Source organism: Chiloscyllium punctatum, chromosome 8 (assembly GCF_047496795.1).
Source record: "Chiloscyllium punctatum isolate Juve2018m chromosome 8, sChiPun1.3, whole genome shotgun sequence".
NCBI lineage: Eukaryota > Metazoa > Chordata > Chondrichthyes > Orectolobiformes > Hemiscylliidae > Chiloscyllium > Chiloscyllium punctatum.
Genome location: NC_092746.1, coordinates 96,563,022 through 96,582,364, shown reverse-complemented (window position 1 = coordinate 96,582,364; position 19,343 = coordinate 96,563,022). Strand labels below are relative to the sequence as shown.

Genomic DNA, 19,343 nt, shown 5'->3' with positions numbered 1-19,343 from the left:
CTACTGAGCCTTTATAAAGCTCTAGTTAGGCCCCATTTGGAGTACTGTGTCCAGTTTTGGGCTCCACACCTCAGGAGGGACATACTGGCACTGGAGCGTGTCCAGCGGAGATTCACACGGATGATCCCTGGAATGGCAGGTCTAACATACGAGGAACAGCTGAGGATCCTGGGATTGTATTCATTGGAGTTTAGAAGGTTAAGGGGAGATCTAATAGAAACTTACAAGATAATACATGGCTTGGAAAGGGTGGACGCTAAGAAATTGTTTCCATTAGGCAAGGAGACTAGGACCCGTGGACACAGCCTTAGAATTAGAGGGGGTAAATTCAGAACAGAAATGCGGAGACATTTCTTCAGCCAGAGAGTGGTGGGCCTGTAGAATTCATTGCCGCGGAGTGCAGTGGAGGCCGGGATGCTAAATGGCTTCAAGGCAGAGATTGATAAATTCTTGATGTCACAAGGAAGTAAGGGCTACAGGGAGAATGCGGGTAAATGGAGTCGAAATGCCCATGAGCCATGATTAAATGGCGGAGTGGACTCGGGCTGAATGGTCTTACTTCCACTCCTATGTCTTATGGTTTTATGGTCTTATGGAATGAGCAATATATGTAGGCCTTGACTGTATCCTACATTACTGGATTAGAGTGGTGCTGGAAAAGCACAGCAGTTCAGGCAGCATCCGAGGAGCAGGAAAATCAACGTTTCGGGCAAAAGCCCTTCATCAGGAATAGAGGCAGAGAGCCTGAAGGGTGGACAGATAAATGAGAGGAGGGTGGGGGTGGAGAGAAAGTAGCACAGAGTACAACAGGTGAGTGGGTGATTTTCCTGCTCCTCGGATGCTGCCTGAACTGCTGTGCTTTTCCAGCACCACTCTAATCCAGAATCTGGTTTCCAGCATCTGCAGTCATTGTTTTTACCTGCATCCTACATTACATCAACAAATAAAATGAAACGACAGAAAACCTTGGTCAGGGAACCTTAACTTGTGTCTGTTATCCAGTTTAAGGAAGGCATCCATTGTGAAGGTGCAGCACAGTGTCTCAGTGGTTAACTCTGCTGCCAGAGACCCTAGTTCAATTCCAGCTTCAGGCGACTGTTTGTGTGGAGTTTGCACATTGAATTGAATTGAATTTATTGTCACGTGTACTGAGGCACAGTGAAAAGCTTTGTCTTGCGAGCAATACAGGCAGATCACAGAGTTAAGTAGCATAGGTAGTAAATAAAAGCCAAACAGTGGCAAAAACAAAAACACAGGTACAGGTGAATGTTAAAAGTTTGTAAGTCCATTCAGTATTCTAACAATAGTTGGGTAGAAACTGTTGCGAAACCGGCTGGTGCGTGTGTTCAGGCTTCTGTACCTTCTCCCCAATGGTAGAGGTTGTAGAAAAACATTGCCAGGGTGGGATGGATCTTTAAGAATGCCGGCAGCCTTTCCTTGACAGAGGGCCTGGTAGATGGATTCTATAGATGGGAGGTTGGCCTTTGTGATTGTCCAGGCCGAGTTCACCACTCTCTGTAACCGTCTCCGATCTTCAATGGTACAGTTACCATACCAGGTAGTGATACATCCAGACAGAATGCTCTCGATGGCGCACCTATAAAAGTTGGCAATGGTATTCGCCATCATGCCAAATTTCCTCAGTTGCCTGAGGAAGAAGAAATGCTGTTGGGCCTTTGTAACCAGTGCGTCCACATGAAGAAAGCTTGTTGTGGATGACTACACCCAGGATCTTGACACTCTCTACTTGTTCCACCTCAGTGCTGTGAATGTGTAGGGAGCATGAGTAACATCCCATCGAAAGTCAATAAAGAGTTCCTTGGTTTTGCCGGCATTGAGAGCTAAGTTATTCTCGGTGCACTATTTTTCCAGGTCTTCCACCTCTCTTCTGTAGTCTGTTTTGTCACCATCTAAGATTCGACCGACAATGGTGGTGTCATCAGCGAACATGTAATGGCATTAGTCTGGTATTTGGTGACGTGGTCATAGGTATACAGTGAGTACAGTAGGGGGTTGAGTATGCATCCCTGGGGAGCTCCAGTGTTGAGTGTTTGTGAGGATGAAATATTGTCCCCAATCTTCACAGATTGTGGCCTGTGGGTCAGGATACTGAGGATCTAGTTGCAGAGAGTGGGGCTTAGTCTGAGATCACTAAGTTTATTGAGGGGATACATTCTCCCCGTGCGTGCGTGGATTTCCTCCGGATGCTCCAGTTTCCTCCCACAATCCAAAGATATGCAGGTTAGGTGAATTGATCATGCTAAATTGCCAATAGTGTTTGAGGATGTGTAGGCTGGGTGCACTAGTGAGAGGTAACTGTACAGTAATAGGGTAGGAGAATGGGTCTGGGTGGGTTACTCTTTCGGAAGGTCAGAGTGGACTTGATGGGCCAAATGGCCTGTTTCCACACTGTAGGGATTCTATGATCATACCAGGCCAATACACAGGCTATCAATTGGTCTGTGATTTCCCAACTGGCATTTCTCCAACACATTGGAATCATGGAATCAGCCCAATTTAGAAATTGAAAACATATCTATGTTTTGTTCCACCTAATCTCTTTTGAGATTCACCCCTCCTAATCCACTATCACCTGAAACCAATAAAAAAGATGGCCAAGTTATTAATATAAAAACAAAATACTGCAAATGCTAGATATCCAAAATAAAACAGGAAGTGCTAGAGAAATGAAGAGGTCTGGCAGAATCTGCAGAGCGAGAAACAGGTTAATGTTTTGAGCCTGGTATGACTTTTCTTCCCAATACATTAACATATTGATGAGAAATATGTGGGGAAATGTTCACACTTACAGAAAGAATACTGGACTAAGGATTAAATGTTTGGACATATATTTAATTCCATTGATGGACACTCAGAGGAATACTCATATTATCTATAGCAATAAGCCAACCTTCTATGAAAACAGTATCAATTTATTTAATAGTACAAGGCAACAAATCATTTGAATAATTAGTTGTTATTTTTATTGTGAATTTGTTCAAGTCTACACAATCCATCTTATCATAACTTTACAGAACTTCACCTACATTGTATAAGCGATGTCACTACAGTCATCTCAAGATGTTTGATATCCTAACATATAAGCATTAATTCACCAGACTACCTTTTGAATTTTGCTCTTTTACATACCACACATCCAAAATGTCAGAAAGATACTGGAGATGGCTGGGAGGAGATCATTAAGGATTGGTCTAAGATGTAGAAGCGATCCCTCTAAGAATCACAAAGTTGCATTCGTGTTGGGAGGAAAATAAAGGAGGCGCACAATCAAGAATGTTGAAATGTTAGTGAGCACCATCAGCTCAAATCGTGACAACTTTACTTTAGGAAACAGGTTTGGAATTTAAAAAACCTCATGCACAAAGGTTTATTTCGAAACAACATATTATCAAATGTCCCAAAGGACATCACAGTCAGTTAATAACTTTTGTAAAGTTACTGTTTTGTAGGCAGAACAGTGAATATGTAAAACAGACCTCTATCAAAATTGTTAATTTCTTCAAAAAAAACTACATAAGTATTAAGTTGAAAATGAGACAGAAAATTACATGAATCAATACAAATTAAGATGATCTAATGGTCCATGGGGTTTGATGGTTCCTGTGTAGCTGGGTTTGCGGAAGAAGGGAGTTGCCTATGGAGGTCAGCAAGTCAAAGTTAAATAGTTGAAGTGTGGGGGTGAATAAGACATTCTATGAATACAAGAACAAGACAAGGCTATTTAGCCCCTTGAGAATATTCCACCAGTCATTGAGATTTTTACTTATCTGTGACCTAACCCCATGTCCCCACCTTTGCCCCATATCTCTTATTTCCTTTGGTTAACAAGTATTTACTAATCCCAGATTTTAAAATGAACAATTGATTTAGTATCAATTCCTGCTGGGGAAGAGAATTCTGAACTTCTACCATTTCCTATGTTTATTACAGTTTCTTAATGTCACTCCTGAAAACTCTGACTCTAATTTTTATAATGAGCCCTTCATGACTTTTTAATCAATTGCTTTTGGAGATTAGACAGTATTAATGTGGAATTTTTGGACAGAATGGGTTGCTAGGGTTGGTTGGAAATGGGATACAGTTTACCTTAGGCGTATCCAGATAACAGAATGTGCTGTAAAAGCCATTTTGGTTATGCAAAACCTAATCTATTTCAGGATACTCCAGAGCCATCTGTACTAGTGAATTACTATTGAAATGCTTCAGTACTATTGTTATTTAGGGTACTGAAAAAGAATTCACTAAGTGTCTGACCAAGAAGAACAGAGGAAATATTTTAATATGTTTTAACTTGAGTTCTGTGGCATTTTTTCAAATCTTTTCTTTTGTTAAACTCTCAAGCTGATAAAAGATTTGCAAAGAGACAGAATGTAAAAACTGCTTGAAGAGGGCAGTGGTGAATTTAAAAGCGACCAATAAAAAATACTAGAACAGCAGCAGAAAGGGAGATAGAAAGAAGGGTGCAGCAAGAGTGAATAACAAAACTCTTACAGACTTTGCCAAAAGATCTAATGTAGCTCCATGCAAAAGTAGGCAAGGTATCTCTATCTGAAGGGTATCTGACATTGCCCAAGTCCTGTCCTAAGAAATAAGAGCAGGAGTAAATCATCAGGCCCTTTGGACATGCTCTATAATTCAACAGCATTATATCTTACCTTCTACTTAGAGCATAAGGAACACAAGCCTACATTGGCCATCCTGTGCAAAAAGTAGGCACAATGAGCCAATGCTATTCTATTCTTAGCTTTCTCATGGCCTTGCAATCTTAAATCCCACTGAGCTGTTAGAAATCAAAATTTTAAATATTGCAACAGCCACCTTTTCAGAAAGCAGGCAGGCAGTCTGTGTAATACAATATGCAGCATGTAAATTTCAAAAGTCTACACTATCCTGCTCTGATGTTGTATGTATGTTTATTTAGCAGCTATAAAATGGATCCAGTCTATCCCATTTACTTGTGGCAACTTCAGTTACATTAACTCAAATTAAATATTTGAGTATGCATTCCTTGATATTTCACAAATAAATACAACACTTCTTTTTCTAACTGTTCTTTTTAAATCACTTCTCTATTGTCTACTGAAAAAAAACTAACTTATGTGAAAAGCAGCCTACTTGCCTAAGTGTCTATTCTTCAGGTTTGAAACTCAACCGTTGAGTATCTCAAGTAATGCAATAAAGTGGACCGGGGTCACATGATAGCTAAGAGTACTCCCATTTCCTTACTCCATCCCTTTTATCCCCATCTGATTACCAACCACACATCAGCATTTTCCAGTAGAATTCACAACATCGGGAACAGGAGCACAGTTTGATTTCACCTACCTAGCAGCACACCAATGGGGTGTTCCCTCTATATCCTCCCTCACTGGCACCATGGGCCAAGCATCATATCATGGACTTTCATGAAATGAATAATGCTACATATAATGCTTTCATTGCAGGTGGAGAAGGGTCATATCTAATATTTTAGAATTCAACTATGATTGAACATTCGCCTTTTTCATCTTAATTTTGCAGTACCCAAACAAAAATGATTCATTTCTCAAAGGGCTTTACATAATCTATATTAAAGAAGATGCCTCACTATCAGAATCTCCTTTTAAAACTTAAAGTTGCGACAAGAATGAGAGAAAATATCAAAGGCAAGGAAAGATCATGAGCCTAATGTCTCACTATATTTTGAATTTCCCTTAATAACTTTTATTCTAAAGGTTATCAAGTTAAATCTGTCGTTCAGACCGAAAATGGATACCTGAGTAACTGAGTATATCCATAATTTCTGTTTTTACTTCCTTGCTTACTCTTTCTGTTAGATTATTCCAAACATTTCATCGCAATTTAAATGTATGGAATTTTGATTAGATTCCCTACAGTGTGAAAACATGCCCTTCGGCCCAACAAGTCCACACTGACCCTCCGAAGAGTAACCCACACACACCCATTTCCCTCTGACTAATGCACCGAACACTATGGGTAATTTAGCATGGCCAATTCACCTGACCTGCACATCTTTGGACTGTGGGAGGAAACCAGAGCACCCGGAGGAAACCCACACAGACACAGGGAGAATACGCAAACTCCACACAGACAGTCACCCAAAGCTGGAATCGAACCTGGGACCCTGGTGCTGTACGGCAGCAGTGCTAACCACTGAGCCACCATGTCGTGAGAATGTGGGAGTGTTTGTGAGAATTCGTTCCCTCGATTCTTCTGCAAAGTCATACACTCACGTCAAGTAAGTGCAAGGGAATACCAACATCCCACAGTTCTCCATCTCTCACTTATGATTCCAAGTAATTGGTTGTACATACTAGGGCCACACCTTAGGACCGCAAATTAGGAAGTTGTACCAACTTAAGTGAGGAGAGCCAATGAGTTTTGGCTACTGTGATATCTGGATCAGATCACCATTTCTGATGTGCATGAAGACTACTACCAGCAGGTCAGACAGAAAGATCCAAACAAGACAATAGGAAAATGGCTCAAAAGGTGAGGACCAGCAAGATGTGGGACAGACCCCAGTGCACAGTCATGAAGTTCAGTCAGTCAATGTGACTAGTGAATCACTTGTTAAAAGTCTAGTACCTCACATAGTATAATTCCCACAGTCAGCACTGAAAAGTCACAATCGAAAAATAGACAATACAGAAAAGGTTGGTCACCAGCAACTGATTCTGTTGTAACTCATGACAGGGAAAGAAAACCATACCTAACAAAGTGACCAACAAACTTAGGACAGGATTGTCCCAAATTCACAAGAAAGGTCAGCTTCTGAGCTTCTTGAACTCAATGAAGGGAAAACTATGTGAGACAGAAACAAGAGTATAAGGATCGTCTGCAAGGCAGGAATGTTTGGTAACTGTAAATGGAAACCTATGCTGGGATTTGCTGATGTATGGTGGTCAGAAACTGGGTCTGGAATAGGAAATAGAAGAAGATTGTACTTGGATTTTAACCAGCATTGTTTCTTCGACCATTTATCACAGAATCCTGTCCAGACGTATTCGCAGGATAGATGCGGATTTCCATCCTTCACACTCCTTAAAAAGTCTTTGTGGAGCTCGTGGCATGTAAAACTACTTGGCCAGTTCCCCTCATCTTACTATTAAAAGGGATAATAAGATTGGTGACATCAATTTAACCATTAAAGAGTCCCTTTGGAAGCATAGGGTGTCTCACACAGGAAGGCCTTTGGTGTCTTTCTAGAAGAATGGCTTTGCTCACACTCCCTTCCAAAGTAGAGCCTCTGATACATCTGTCACACTTATAGCACTGTCCATAGAACAGGTTGTCAGCCTTTGGTTGGATGCATCTTGGACTTTTCTATAGGCTCTGAGAGAGAGAGAGAGGCTTCACAACTGTGGATCCTAAGTGCTATTATTTGGGCATGATAGAGTTTGATATTAAACTCTGAACATATCAGTTTCACTAATGGGACATACAAAATGTTGAGTATCATAATTAGACTGGTGGCTTTACGTTGGTATTCAAAACCACTCTTCACAACCATTCAGGATGTCTGGATTAGAATGTGCTTAGCAGGTTACCATTCAACCAATCACTTCTATCAAAAGACTGTTACTGCAGTCCGATACACTTCTCAAAATGGAGGGAAACAGTGCCACCTACTGTCTCCCAAGCCTGCTACACATTTAGTAACAAATAAGTTAAAACATTCCCATTCTTATATCTGACACTGCACACTACTGATCACAGTACTTTTAAGGTTTTTGCAAATGCATGAAGTATTTCAGCAAAGGGTGGTTGCTCTTTGAGGCATGCTCAGAATATTATTTTTGGTTTGCTGCTGCTAAACCCACTCAGATTTCTTTCTCCTATTGTCTGTGCTGCAATTCGACTGGCTATCTGTGACCCGCATATGAACAAGCCTGTACTCATCTATCAGCTGACTGTTGCTCGGTGGAGCTTGGGTGGGTTTCAAAAGTGTGTGCTGCCGTAGTCTGGAGCCTTGCTGACCTGACAGGCGGGCTGCGCAGCTGCTGAAGGCAGGAGGAGAGGTCCCCTGCACCTTCTCAAAGAGGGCCAACTTCCTGTCAGGGGGTTCTCTCATAGAAGCAGGGCTGGACGTGAGATGTGTGTTGTTGCTGTTGGTGTTAGAGAGAGCCACATCCTCTGACAGCACCCCTGAGGGCACACAAGTGCCTTCCTCCTGCCCTGACTTGCAAGATTTTGCTTCACTGCCTGCACTTGCCCCACTCTCTCGCCTTTCTGTCACATGCATTTCATGCTCTTGGACTACACTGTGCTCAGGAAGCTCACGGGGTTCACTTGGGATGTCATGATAGGACTCTGCTTGATAAAAGTGTTTCATCTGCAACCTATTCTTCTTATTTTGCTTGACAGCCTGCTTAATTACATAAATCAGATCCACAAAGTTCAGGAGAAAGGAGAGTGCAGTGGCCCCAAACATAAAATTAACCAGCAATGTCTTCTCAGTGGGTCGGGAGGGATAACAGGTCACTCTGTTGGCACATGGATAGCTGGAGCAGACAAACCTATTTGGGACTAAAAATCCAAACAAATAATATTGGCCAACACCAAATCCTGCCTCCAATAAAGTCCTCAGAAGTAACTGAAGCACATATGCCTCACAGAAATTAAGAATTCTTTGCCTTATTCTGAGGTCTTCATTTACAGCTTTGGCTTCATCGGGGATGTCCATCAAATGGAGATTTATCTCCTGGCTTTTCCTGGTCATAGAAGCACTTCTCATAGGCTCTTTTCTGATGGACGGAGTTTCAGTCGGATTCTGCAGGCACTGGAGGGAACTCGCTTTTGCATTTTGCATTGGCATTCTGTGGGCCACATGTAGGATGAAAAAAGCTACAGGCAAGCAGAGCACGATGGCCTGTACAAACCAAAATCTGCAGTGGGATACAGGAAAGAAAGCATCGTAGCATACATTGGAGCATCCTGGCTGCATGGTGTCACAAGTGAATTTTGTTTGTTCATCCTGGTACAGAGGATAGCCAACACCAATGACCACCAGTAGCCTGAATACTATCATCACTGTTATCCAGATCTTTCCTGAAAGAAGCACACAGCAAGTATTACATGTAGAGTACCGTACACATATTCATCATTTTAAAATCAAAACAAACATTTTAGGGAAACAGTCATCACAACAGGAATAAAAAGCATCTCTAGATCACAGACTTGAAACCACATTGATTATAATATGTAGGCAAGTTATTCTTTGTAAAACAATGAATATTTTGCAGCAGTATTTAATGTGGAAAAGGATCTGGAAGATATAGACTGTAGGGAAATAGATGGTGACATCTTGCAAAATGTCCATATTACAGAGGAGGAAGTGCTGGATGTCTTGAAACGGTTAAAGGTGGATAAATCCCCAGGACCTGATCAGGTGTACCTTAGAACTCTCTGGGAAGCTAGAGAAGTCATTGCTGAGCCTCTTACTGAGATATTTATATCATCGGTAGTCACAGGTGAGGTGCCGGAAGACTGGAGGTTGGCTAACGTGGCGCCACTGTTTAAGAAAGGTGGTAAGGACAAGCCAGGGAACTATAGACCAGTGAGCCTGACCTCGGTGGTGGGCAAGTTGTTGGAGATTAATCCTGACAGACAGGATGTACATGTATTTGGAAAGGCAAGGACTGATTCGGGATAGTCAACAAGGCTTTGTGCATGGGAAATCATGTCTCACAAACTTGATCGAGTTTTTTGATGAAGTAACAAAGAAGATTGATGAGGGCAGAACAGTAGATGTGATCTATATGGACTTCAATAAGGCGTTCGACAAGGTTCCCCATGGGAGACTGATTAGCAAGGTTAGATCTCATGGAATACAGGGAGAACTAACCATTTGGATACAGAACTGGCTCAAAGGCAGAAGACAGAGGGTGGTGGTGGAGGGTTGTTTTTCAGACTGGAGGCCTGTGACAGTGGAGTGCCACAAGGATCGGTGCTGGGTCCTCTACTTTTTGTCATTTACATAAATGATTTGGATGCGAGCGTAAGAGGCACAGTTAGTAAGTTTGCAGATGACACCAAAATTGGAGGTGTAGTGGACAGCGAAGAGGGTTACCTCAGATTACAACAGGAACTGGACCAGATGGGCCAATGGGCTGTGAAGTGGCAGATGGAGTTTAATTCAGATAAATGCGAGGTGCTGCATTTTGGGAAAGCAAATCTTAGCAGGATGTATACACTTCATGGTAAGGTCCTCGGGAGTGTTGCTGAACAAAGAGACCTTGGAGTGCAGGTTCATAGCTCCTTGAAAGTGGAGTCGCAGGTAGATAGGATAGTGAAGAACGTGTTTGGTATGCTTTCTTTAATAGGTCAGAGTATTGAGTACAGGAGTTGGGAGGTCATGTTGTGCTTTACAGGACATTGGTTCGGCCACTGTTGGAATATTGCATGCGATTCTGGTCTCCTTCCTATCGGAAAGATGTTGTGAAACTTGAAAGGGTTCGGAAAGAATTTACAAGGATGTTGCCAGGGTTGGAGGATCTGAGCTACAGGGAGAAGCTGAACAGGCTGGGACTGTTTTCCTTGGAGCGTCAGAGACTGTGGGGTGACCTTATAGAGGTTTACAAAATTATGAGGGGCATGGATAGGATAAATAGGCAAAGTCTTTTCCCTGGGGTTGGGGAGTCCAGAACTAGAGGGCATGGGTTTAGGGTGAGAGGGGAAAGATATAAAAGAGACCTAAGGGGCAACATTTTCATGCAGAGGGTGGTACGTGTATGGAATGAGCTGCCAGAGGATGTGGTGGAGGCTGGTACAATTGCAACATTTACAAGGCATTTGGATGGGTATATGAATAGGAAGGTTTTGGAGGGATATGGGCAGGGTGCTGGCAGGTGGGACTAGATTGGGTTGGGATATCTGGTCGGTATGGACGAGTTGGACCGAAGGGTCTGTTTCCATGCTATACATCTCTATGACTCTGACTCTAAGTGAGTTATAGGTTGATAGACGCCATTCGGATAGCTGTTTCAAAGAGCTAGCACAAGCACAATGGGCTGAATATCTTCCTTCAATGAGTTAAAATTCAATACGTTCAATACTCGGCAACCACATCTGGTGCGGCATTGGAAAATAAAACAGCTTTGGATTTATTGCTTATTACAAGAAAGAACTTGCAATTAAATCGTGCCTTTTGCAAACTCAGACTTTTCCCAAATGCTTGCAGGTAATGAGCCATTTTTGTTCTCTGTTTTGTCAGAAAGTTGGCCTGGAATTGAAAAACAATCCGGCCCAAAAAACCTCTAATAAATTTTCAGCAGCAAATGTTCAAATATTTTAAAAGCAAGTGCAACATTTTATATTCGGGTCACGTGAGGTAAGGGATCAGAATGGTTATGGGAGAGGTGGAGATGGCACAGAACTAAGTGAGGTAAGAAACAACCTAAGAACCCAGCAAGTCTGGAGACACAGAGGTCCTGACACCAAGACATCTCATAGCTCCATTCTCCTGCTATGCATTGTAGCTGATCAAATGACGAAGCTGACTGGAGAGTAGAAGGAATACAAGCAGCAGACAACAGAAACTATAAATCTTTGGGTTGGTGCCTGTCAGTTGTGGGAGAGGTTTAGCTGAAATTCAGTGTGAGAAAGTTTGCAACTGGGGGAGATTCAGAGAGGCCATGGGGTTCCTTGTAAATCTGGTGAGTCTCATGGTGAGAGGAAGGAAGCTGCCGCTCCCCTGGATCCACATGGAATAATGAAAAAGTCACTTACCTTTTATTTTAAAAAAGCCTTTTATAAGTATGTTAACAAGTGCCCTTCCCCCTGTCCATGGCAGGGTAAAATCTGGGCTGAAAGTTCAACTCACTCAAACACCGTTTCCTCACACACAATCATGTTGTCTGACTCGACGATCTTCCGACACCACAGAAAGGGCAAAGGTGAGTGCACAGTGGATCGTGGTCACATTCCACACATTCACCTTATAAACCGCATGCCCTCCACCCAACTCCAGAGTCTACCCTGTCCATTGTGAAGAGGATGTAATATCAAGGTTCCCAAACACTATTTGGGAATTTATTTAAGAAGGTTACAAACTATCAAAGTGCATCTGAGAAAGTAAACCAAGCAAGCTTGAGAGTGGAGAGCCTGTGGAAATCACGACCATAGAAAGTGGCTGAGGACAAATCATTCAGTGTTTTCAAGAGAAAGGTAGATATGGCTCTTGCAGCAAAAGGGATCAAGAGATATGGGGAAAGAGCAGGTTCAGGGCATTGAGCTCGACGATCAGCCATGATATACTGAACTGGGGAGCAGGCTCGAGGGGTCGAATGGCTGACTCCTGCTACTACCTTCTATGTTTCTATGCTTGTGGAGGCCAAAGTTCCTCTGTCTATTCCATAGCTCAACATTTAGGTTTTGTGTGAGTTCCCTCATTTTGGTGTTTCAGTTGTTAAGAATGTTCCTTCTATATACTGTGGTACTCTACTACTCCCACTTACTTTTGTGACTATTACACATAAGTACTCCCAGATATCAAGAAAGTCTTTACAATACATACCTACTCCTAGCAACCCTTCAGTTAAACTGCATTCTTATAAATAAAACTGGATTGTTCTGATATCACATGGTGAGTACCAAGCTCAAAGGCTTTCTGCACATCCAGAGGTTTCAAGTATTCCCTGTTTCCTGTAGATGTGGATTATTGGGCACAGTAGCTACTAAATTTTCAATGCATTCCCAAGCCCAAATTTGTCTTCATTCTACAATTGCTGGACGGGATGGAGAACCGGCAGTTTTGGCTCATTCCATACATCTCTACAATGCAGCTAAATGGACCTTGGATGCTACAGAATGCAGTCAAGATATTGAATACTTTCAAGAAGGAGTTAGTTATAGTTCCAAGGGCTAGAAGGACCAAATAGTTTGGGGAAAAAGTGGGAATAGTGAAGAAGTGCACATGATTACTGTTCTTCATGTTTTTGCACAATTTCCAATGTTGGATTATCTGTTGAATGCTGGAAAATTTTGAAAAAAGCTTTCTCACACCTGACTTTGCAGACAGTCCTCCCAGATCAGCCATTATGAGTACAATATTACAGCCGTGCTTGCTGTCATTTCCTCAAACTTTGCTATGGCTTCCACAGAAGAAGCTATGTTGCAACTCCTACTTATGGTACAAACTGAATCTCATCTGGGCTCTCTCAGTTCTAAGTAACACTTCAATGTGCCATCAGCAATTCTTTTACCACAGAATCACAGAAATCTTATGATGCACAAGAAAGCCATTCAGCCCATTGGCCCTACAACTGAGCATCATTCCATTGTGCCAATCTCCTGTATTCTCTCCATATCCTTGCACATTATTTTGATCCACATAACCACTCAATGCCTTTTTGAATGCCTCAAATGCATCTGCCTCCACCACACTTTCAGGCAGTGCATTCCACACTCTAACTACTCACTATGTGCAATTTTTTTTTTCTTATATCACCCTTACAACTGATACAAATCACTACAAATTTATGGCCTCTCATTCTTGTCCCTTTTACAATTGAGAACAATTTCTCCCTGTCTCCTCTATCCAGCCCACTCATAATTTTTAAAACTCTCTTCTGATTTCATTTCTCTGAGGAGAGTGGTTCCAAATCCTTCACTCTATCCTCATAACTGAGGTTTGCATCATCTGCAAACTTTGAAATTTTTCCCTACACATCAAAATCAACAAAATTAAAATATATATATAAAAAAAGAGGATCCTAATTCCACCATCTTGGGAACACCACTGCAAACCTTCCTTCAATCTGAAAAATCTCCTTCAACCTTTATTGTCTGTTTCCTATCACTCAGTCAATGTTGTATTCACATTATCACTGACTCTTTTATTCCATGTCCTATAACTTTCCTCACTGCTGTGTGGCACTACATCAAACACCTTCTGAAAGTCCATGCGTAAGACATTAACAGCATTACCTTCATCAAGCCTTTCTTATTCCCCTTCAAAAAAATTCCAGCAAGTTAATTAAACATGATTTCCCCATTAAAAATCCAAGCTGACATTTCCTAATCAACACACCTTTTTCCATTTGACTCGTAATTCTAATCTGAAAAATAGTCGCTCGAAACTTCCCCACTACTGAACTTAAGCCAACTGTTCTATAATTGCCTAGACTATCTTCTCAAACAAGGCCATAATATTTGCTATTTTTCAGTGTTCTGGCAAGTCCAAGGAAGACTGAGTGATGATGGTCAGTGCCCCTACACTTTATGCCTTCACTTCCTTCAAAATGCTTGGATTCATCTCAACTGGTCTTGGTGCCTTGTCAACTTTAAGTACCAAAGTATCAACACTTCTGCCTGATCAAATATTGAGCCCTTGTAGTGACTGAGATCTCTCCTCTGTCACCATAGCCTGGGTAGCATCTCCTTCTTTGGTAAGGACAGATGCAATGTATTAATTTAACATCTAAGCTATTCCGCTGACTCCAAATTTAAATCCCCTCTTTGATTCATAATCAGTCCTTTAACCACTCTTCAACTATTTATATGCCTATAGAAAACTTCCACACAGCCCTTCATGTTGGTTGCCAGTCTTTTATCATTGTTTCTCTATGCTTCTCTTATTTATAATTTCACCTCTGAAATCTTTCTATATTCTTCTTGATTCTCTGTTTCATTTTCTACCTGACACCTGTCAGAATCAGACTTTCTCTTCTTAATGTCTATCTCTTTTGTCATCCTGGGAGCACTAGATTTGTTTGTTCAACAATTCCCATTTGACTGGACCAAAATCATTTACTCTTTGAAGGTAACCCATTTAGTTAATGCTTTTCTCACCAACCTTTTGTTCCAGTCAACACTGCCGAGGTCTTTTCTTGAAAGAAGATGTAATTTGCTTCTTTCCATGGTATTGCAATTCCAACTTGACATTTTGGGTGTGAACCTTGCTTTCTCACAAGTTGAGCTGATGACAGCAGCTTTTGGGAAAGACTGGGGAGGTGAACTGGAATTATCAGTTCTAGGAGAGATTGCTTAGGGTTGGTATTTGCAGGACTATATCAACTGTACAAGCTGGCAACTGAATAGGATTACTTTTAAATGAGAGTGGGTATCATCTTAGTACGAAGTCAAGCTAGCTATAAAATAGAATCTTATTTTTGCTATTGATATTGCTTCCAAGGGCCAGCATTAACTTCAAAAAAGGTGATTTAGCCATACTTTCATGGCTGAATTAGAGCCAAATATGTAATTATTGTGGTTTTCATGAGATTTCTGAAATGTCCAAACTTTAAATGGTCCAAGTGTGCACAGCATTCCCATCTTTCACCACTCCCAGTGTTATTGTAATCTTCTCCTTCAATAAAACCATCTCAAATTGGGATTAGAGACTTGGACTTTGTGAATGTTTGCACTGAGGCTTTGGGCATCAGTAAGAGGTACAGTCTGGTCTGCTGAACATGGACATGGATATAGACATGGACATGGATATGGTCATGGATATGGACATGGATATGGTCATGGATATGGACATGGATATGGACATGGATATGGACATGGATATGGACATGGACGTGGAATGACAGCTTGGGTTCAGGCTCAAACTAATATGAAATGAAGTAAGGACAGTTTTATGTTGTTCAGAAAAAGTATTTATTTTGAGGAGGAAGATTTTGTTCTAACTGAATTTACAATAGGAGGGATCTGTTCGATAGTAACACAGAAGATAGGAACAAGAGTAGGCTATTCAAACTCTCAAGCCTGCTCCACCGTTCAATATGAGCATGACTGATCATTGAGTTCAATATCCTAATCCCATCATCTACCCATAACCCTGGATCCCTTTAAGCAAAAGAACTTTGTCTATCTCCTTCTTGAAAACACATTATGATTTGTCTGCAGCCACTTTCTGTGAGTGAATTCCACAGGTTCACCACTGTCTGGGTGAAGAAACTTCTCCTCATCTCAGCCCTAAATTGTTTCCTCTTTGTCCTTAAACTATGACCCCTGGTTGTGACCACCAGGTACATCCTTCCTGCATCTAATGTGTTTAGTCTTATTAGAATTAGGTTTGTATGAGATCCCCACTCATATTTCTGAACTCCAGTGAATACAACCTAACTGACTCAGTCTCTCCTCAGAACATCAGTTATGCCATCCCAGGAATCAACTTGGTAAACCTCCATTACACTCATCCTATAGCAAGACCATTCTTCCTCAGATAATGAGACCAAAACTGTGCAAAATATTCCAGATGTGGCTTCACCAGTGCCTTGTATATTTGCAACAAGGCGTCCTTATTTCTGGATTCAAATCCTCTTACTGGAAAAGCCAACGTACAGTTTGCCTTCTTTATTGCTTGTTGCACCTGTGCATAACCTCACATTTATCCACATTAATCTGCATCTGTCATGTATTTGTCCACCCGTTGAACCTATCTAAATCACACTGCAACATCTCTGCATCATCCTCACAGCTCACCCTCACATCCAGCTTTGTGTCATCTGCAAATTTTGAGATATTACATTTAGTTTCTTCATACAGTTATAGAGATGTACAGCACCGAAATAGATCCATTGGTCCAACTCGTCCATGCCGGCCAGCTATCCTAATTTAATTTAGTTCTATTTGCCAGCATTTGGCCCACATTCCTCAAAACCCTTCCTAATCATGTACCCATCCAGATGCCTTTTAAATGTTATAATTGAACGAAACTCCATCACTTCCTCTGGCAGCTCATTCTATGCACACACCACCCTCTGAAAAAAAATACCCCTTAGGTCCCTTTTAAATCTTTCCTCTCTCACTTAAACCTTTGCCCTCTAGTTTTGGACTCCCCTACCCTGGGGCAAAGACCTTGATTATTCACTCCATCCATGACCCCATGATTTCATAAACTTCTATAAAGGTCACCCCTCAGTCTCTGACACTCCAGGAAAAATAGCCCCAGCCTTTCAGTCTCTCCCTACAACTCAAACCCTCCAAACCTGGCAACATCCTTGTAAATCTTTGTGTACCCTTTCAAGTTTCACAGATCGTTCCTATGGCAGGGAGAACAGAATTGAATACATACCCCAAAAGTGGCTGAACTAATGTCCAGTACAGCCACAACATGACCTCCTAATACTCGAAGCACTGCACAATAAAGGCAAGCATACCAAACCTTATTCACCATCCTGTCTACCTGTGACTCTATTTCATCTAGTGTGGTACCCCACTAATCACTGCTTGCCATTCAGAAAAAGACTCATTTATTCCTATGCTTTATTTCCTGTCAGCTAACCATTTATCTATCCCTCTCAATACATTAGCCCCAATCCTATATGCTCTAATTTTACTGCAGCCATGCTAATATCACACATCCTGCTTCCTATTGGTGCTTCTCGATGTGTCTCTCTCGAGGTTTACAAAATTATGAGGGGCATGGATAGGATAAATAGGCAAAGTCTTTTCCCTGGGATTGGGGAGTCCAAAACTAGAGGGCATAGGTTTAGGGTGAGAGGGGAAAGATATAAAAGAGATCTAAGGGGCAACTTTTTCATGCAGAGGGTGGTACAGGTATGGAATGATCTGCCAGAGAAAGTGGTGGAGGCTGGTACAATTGCAACATTTAAGAGGCATTTGGATGGGTATATGAATAGGAAGGGTTTGGAGGGATATGGGCCGGGTGCTGGCAGGTGGGACTAGATTGGGTTGGGATATCTGGTCGGCATGGACGGGCTGGACCGAAGGGTATGTTCCCAAGCTGTACATCTCTTTGAGTCTATGACAATGACTCTCTCTCTGTTCACATCCTGAGGGTCAAAAATAACTGGATCAGGGGTTATAAATTTCCATTAGGTTCCATTAGGTTCCATTAGACGCACAAGCTATGTTGAGATAGTAGGTGGCAGAGGCATGAGTAACACTACTTCATACTTTATTCAACTTTAAGTATGCATGTGATTGCGTGGATAAGTAGTGAGATAACACAGATATACAGAAGCAACCAGTGAGTGTGAAAGCCATACCAAGCTGGAGATAGAGAAGAGGAACATAAAAAGACAGAGGGGATCCCAGAATTTCTTTTCCACTTGCACACAGAGATACCCAATCCGATCAGACACAAATCAATTGGTTAAAACGTCAGAGAATTTTGGGCATATTTGAGTTACCTTCACAACTACAATAGAATCAGAAAGCTATTTGGCACATTATGTCGACACAAACTCTCTGAATGAGAATCATAGTTATGTATTATTCTCTCATCTTTTCTCTATAACCCTGCACAATATTTCTATTTTAAATAATAAACTAATGCACCTTTAAATACTTTGATTGAACCTGCCTCCACCATGCATTCCAGACCCGAATCGCTCGTTGCGTGAATAAGTTTCTTTTCACATCACATTTACTTGGATTGAAAATCACTTTAAATCTGTACCTTCTCCTTCTTAATCTGTTTACAAGTGGGAACAGTTTGTTGATTCTGTCCAGGCCTCTGATAATTTGAAAACTTTGATCAAATTTCCTCCTCATCTTTTCTCCACCAAGGAAAACAGTCACAAATTCACCAATCTATCTTCATACTGAGGTTCTTGACCCCGGAACCATTCTGATAAAACTCTTTTGCCTTCTGTCTATTGAATTCACATCTCTTCAAAAACATGACCCCCAGAACTGTTCACAATACGGCAGCTGAGGTCTATCTATTGTCTTGTACAGTTCAGCATCACCTCCTTGTGCTTGTACCTATGTCCCTACCAAAAAAGCCGAGGAATCTGAATGCTTTATGAACCATTCTCTCCACCTGCCCTGCCTTATGATTTATGCACATAATTCTGACACCCCTCTGCTCCTGCACACCACTTAGACTAATACCTTTAGAGCAAAAGTGTATTTTAAAATGTCTTTGCGTAATTGTCTATCAAAATGCATAATCTCACATGTATCCACACTGATCTTCTTTTGCCACTTATCTGCCCACTCCATCAATTTGTCAATGGCCTTTTGAATTTCTGAGCTCCTCACAGTTTGCTGTGTGTTCAGATTTGTACCATCTTCAAACTTTGAAATTTTCTCCTGGACTCCAAATTCTAAACCATTAATATAAATTTGGAAAATAAAGGGTCCCAATACAACCCATTACAAATCTTCTTCCAGCCTGAAAAATATTCATTATGCTCTCAGATTAAAGTCTCATTGATCTTTGGTGATTGTCCATTAAACCTTTTGTCCAATGAAATCTCATAAATAAAACAGGTCATAGCTCAAATCTCAAATGTTTCCCATCTTCCAACTATGCTTTATTCTCAGTTAGAGGAGGGATTGTCTCAACATTACAATCAACACTTCAGGTTTAGATAGAAATATTCATCTTTCTGCTCTTT

At 41.3% G+C, this 19,343-nt stretch overlaps 1 protein-coding gene across 4 annotated transcripts in view; it reads right to left on the bottom strand.

The window, feature by feature from the left end:
- Nucleotides 1–2,961: 2,961 nt before the first annotated feature.
- gjd4 (gap junction protein delta 4) overlaps nucleotides 2,962–19,343 on the bottom strand; it is a 31,155-nt gene continuing 14,773 nt past the window's right edge. For all 4 annotated transcript variants that reach the window (XM_072576139.1, XM_072576141.1, XM_072576140.1 and 1 more), the window contains exon 3: nucleotides 2,962–9,072. In XM_072576139.1, the coding sequence (XP_072432240.1) occupies nucleotides 7,835–9,072 (1,238 nt within the window). In that variant the 3' untranslated portion in view covers nucleotides 2,962–7,834. The remainder of the gene's footprint in view (nucleotides 9,073–19,343) is intronic.